Source organism: Salvelinus sp. IW2-2015, linkage group LG24, assembly GCF_002910315.2.
Source record: "Salvelinus sp. IW2-2015 linkage group LG24, ASM291031v2, whole genome shotgun sequence".
In the NCBI taxonomy this organism is placed as follows: domain Eukaryota; kingdom Metazoa; phylum Chordata; class Actinopteri; order Salmoniformes; family Salmonidae; genus Salvelinus; species Salvelinus sp. IW2-2015.
In genome coordinates this window covers 404,322-408,345 of record NC_036864.1, presented here as the reverse complement: position 1 = coordinate 408,345, position 4,024 = coordinate 404,322, and the positions used below count along the sequence as shown (strand labels likewise).

The 4,024-nt window shown below is 41.0% G+C and overlaps 1 protein-coding gene across 2 annotated transcripts in view; it reads right to left on the bottom strand.

The window, feature by feature from the left end:
- Positions 1 to 1,737: 1,737 nt before the first annotated feature.
- The window catches only part of brd1a (bromodomain containing 1a), a 30,172-nt gene continuing 27,885 nt past the window's right edge, over positions 1,738 to 4,024 (bottom strand). For both annotated transcript variants that reach the window (XM_023969615.2, XM_023969614.2), the window contains exons 13-14: positions 2,945 to 3,099; positions 1,738 to 2,704 (exon numbers count right to left, since the gene is read on the bottom strand). In XM_023969615.2, the coding sequence (XP_023825383.1) occupies positions 2,521 to 2,704; positions 2,945 to 3,099 (339 nt within the window). In that variant the 3' untranslated portion in view covers positions 1,738 to 2,520. The remainder of the gene's footprint in view (positions 2,705 to 2,944; positions 3,100 to 4,024) is intronic.

Here is a 4,024-nt window from a genome sequence, read left to right as displayed (position 1 = left end):
ACCCTAAGCACACAGCCAACGCAGGAGTGGCTTTGGGAGAAGTCTCTGAATGTCATTGAGTGGCCCAGCCAGAGCCCGGACTTGTACCCGATCKAACAACTCCGGAGAGACCTGAAAATAGCTGTGCAGCAACGCTCCCCATCCAACCTGACAGAGCTGGAGAGGACCTGCAGAGAAGAACAGGAGAAACTCCCCAAATACAGGTGTCCCAAGCTTGTAGCGTCATACCCAAGAAGACTCGCGGCTGTAATCGCTGACAAAGGTGCTTCAACAAAGTACTGAGTAAAGGGTCTGAATACTTAGGTAAATGTGATATCAGTTTATTTTTTATAAATTAGCAAACATTTCTAAAAACCTGTTTTTGCCTTGTCATTATGGGGTATTGTGTGTAGATGAGGTGGGAAAAACAATTTAATACATTTTAGAATAAGGCTGTAACCTCACAAAATGTGGAAAAAGTCAAGGGGTCTGAATACTTTCCGAAGGCACTCAATCATATAAATATGTACGAACAAAATATACGAAAACTATTGTTAAAAAACAATATTACAAAAGGACTAATGCCAAAGGGAAGCTTATATTTAGAAACTTCAATAACTTAAAAGAAAATACAAAAAAGAAAAGAGGAAAAAAAAATCTGAAAATGTACACTGCTAAGGATTTTTACACTTGTCTTATATTCACAGCACTTGGAAATACCACACCGTAGTGCTTACATAATTCACCGAAAAGTATAAATACTAGTAAGAAAAGCCATTGTACAGTACCAATTTCTTTCAATCTACACAATAAGTTAGTGTGTCAGACAAATATTGCAGTTATTTACAGTTAACTTTAAAACATAGTAGGTAGTTTTGGGTGGAAATAAATGGCATAAGGTGAGATGAGTGAGGTGAGGAAGAAGCAGCCCATCTTGGCAGTGGCATGGTCATAGAGCATAGAGGAGGATCATGGCAGCAGTCTTGCAGTCATGGGGTCATGTTCCTTATGGAACACAGCAGGAAACATATCAAAATGGTTTTGAAAGAAACCGGCAATGAGCGTTTCTTTTTTGGGMAAGTCCATTAAACCCACCCTGTTTCAATTCATTTTCAATTAGAACACGACCTTTGGAGAAAGGTAGATAGGAGGGGAACTCGGGCACATTCATTAAAGCAGCAGCCGTCAGACCAGCGGGCGGGGGCTGACGAGGAAGGAGGCACCATATCAAGCCAGGGGGGTAGGCAGGCACCTGGTAAACACAGTCAGCATAGAACTCTGGAAAGACTGACGAAGAGGAGAAGGAAGGAGAGTATGCCAGACTCAGGTACAGGACAAGGCCATGAGCAGTAATTCAGGGGGGTTGGGTGTCTGTGTGTNNGGGGTAATGTGTGAAGATTGAGGGGGGAAACTATTTAATCAATTTTAGAATAAGGCTGTAACCTAACAAAATGTGGAGAAAGTCAGGGGGTCTGAATACTATGGACAAACAAAAATATTGTAAAACTATTGTAAAAAAAAAAAGTTAAAACATTTGATTACAGAAGGACTAATGCCAAAGGTAAGTTTATATTTTATAAACTTCATTAACTTAAAATAAAATATAAAAAATGTTTAAGGATATACAAAAAAAAAAAAAATCCCCATTATTTTATACTGCTAAGGTTTTTTACACTTGTCTTATTTTTATAGCACTTCGAAATACCACACCGTAGTGCTTACATACTTCACCAAAAAGTATAAATACTAGTAAGAAAATCCATAGTACAGTACAAATTTCATTCAATCTACAAAATAAGTTAGTGTGTCAGACAAATATTGCAGTTATTTACAGAGTTAACATAAAAATGTAGTAGGTAGTTTTTAGTGGAAATAAATGGCATAAGGTGCAGTGGATTAAAGCACTTAAGTAGTACTTTAAAGTATTTTTACTTTAGTCGTTTTTTGGGGTATCTGTACTTTACTATTTATACTACTACTGCCTCTGATCTGGGGGACTCTCTAAACACACATGCTTCATTTGTAAATTATGTCTGAATGTTGGAGTGTGCCCTTTTCCGTTAAAAAAGATGGTGCCATTTGGTTTGCTTAATATAAGGAATTTGATACTTAAGTATATTTTAAACCAAATACTTTTACTCAGGTAGAATTTTACTGGGTGACTTGAGTAATTTTCTATTGTCTTTACTTTTCCTCAAGATTGATAGTTGGGTACTTTTTCCACCACTGATAAGGCGAGATGAGTGAGTTGTTTTCTTCCATTTGGTGCATCATGAACACGACCATGGAGAAAAGTAGATAGGAGGGGAACTGGGGCACATTCTTTAAAGCAGCAGTCGTCAGACCAGCGGGCGAGGGCTGTTTTGGAAAGGAGGCACCATACCAAGCCAGGGGGGTAGCCAGGCACCTGGTAAACACAGCCAGCATAGACCTTTGGAAAGACTGACAAAGAGGATAAGGAAGAAGTGTAGGCCAGGCTCAGGTCCGGGACAAGACCATGAGCAGTAATTCAAGGGTTGGGTGTGTTTGTCTGTGTGTGTGTTAGTCCACGTCGCTCATGTCGCTGACAGGTTCATCCTGAACGATGCTAAGATGGTTCATGGCACGTTTGAAGGCCGTCTGAACAGCCTTACGGATGCTGGATGTTCTGCCCTCCATCATCTTGATCTTGTCGATGGTCTTGTCAATCCCCAGAGGGACCATCTTAGACTTAGGAAGCCATTGCCTGAGAAGTGTGAAGAATGAAATCAAATTCAGTTACATTTCTTCTGATACAAATCTGCCAAAAATTTTAAACTTCTAATACAAGTTTGAGTTCTCTGTGTTGTCTGTTGGTTGTGTATTCACAGCATGTATTGAAATAACACTTAATATTGCAAATGTGGATTATAAAATGGTGTATCCATGCATGTTAAGATTTAAAAAAAAGTCCCTTTCATCGCATTTAATATTGGAGAAGTCTCACCAGCTGCGTTTGTTGTCAAAGAAAAGGACGAGGAAGAGTTTTTCTTCGTTCTTGTACTGCATCCGTTCTCCGACACGGAGGACATCAAGGGGGGGCATGGGGATAGACACCCCGTTGTGCTGGCACCCCACCCGGGGCATGTGGGGGTCGACGATCTAACGTGGTGGAAGAGGTGTACCATGGTTAATAGGGAGTGGTGTCTGGAGTGTTATGACACAGTATACTTGCATGCACACACATGCGCAAATACATAGCTGGTGCTTGTGATGAATAGGTGCATTCCTCTCAAACTAAGGTAAAATCAGACCTGTTTATTTGACCATGGCGCCATCTAGAGGACTTGAAAGATGTGGACCTAGGTTTTACTCTACCATGAAAGGCAAAACAACATTGTAGGGTGTGTGGGTTGGTGTGTTACCTTACAAACATCTAGGTTGTGTTACCTTACAAACATCTAGGGTGTGTGAACATCCCTCACTCACAATTTGAGCGGGGCCTAAAATTAACACCCACCAAATGCTTGTAGATTTTGGCATTGACGGGCCTGAATTTCTAATTCACCAACCACATTGGTCAAAAAGTGAAGTATTGGCACATGCGCGAGTAGTGATTTATAGCATTGGGCATTTACATTGCTTTGTTCACAAATKAGGTTGTTTTTTCAATGTTTGAGCTTGCTTCCACTGCAAGCGAAGAAGAGACAGTCAGCCTCAACTAGTCAGATTCTCACAGGCACACTAGAATCGATTCCTTGACTCCTTGCCCATCGACTCCCGTTGCAGACTCCCATTTAGCGGAATYGACTCCACGACTCCTAAGAATCAGTATTTTTTAAGGGAGGAAACAAGTTGCCGTAGACTACTTCCGAGAACAAACTCTTGCATCTATCACAGCAAAGAAAGAGCGAGCGGGGATGGGCACAAATCAAATCTATTTATATAGCCCTTCTTACATCAGCTGATATAGCCTGCGGCTATGGAACCCTGACCTGTTCACCGGACGTGCTACCTGTCCCAGACCTGCTGTTTTCAACTCTCTAGAGACAGCAGGAGCGGTAGAGATACTCTTAATGATCGGCTA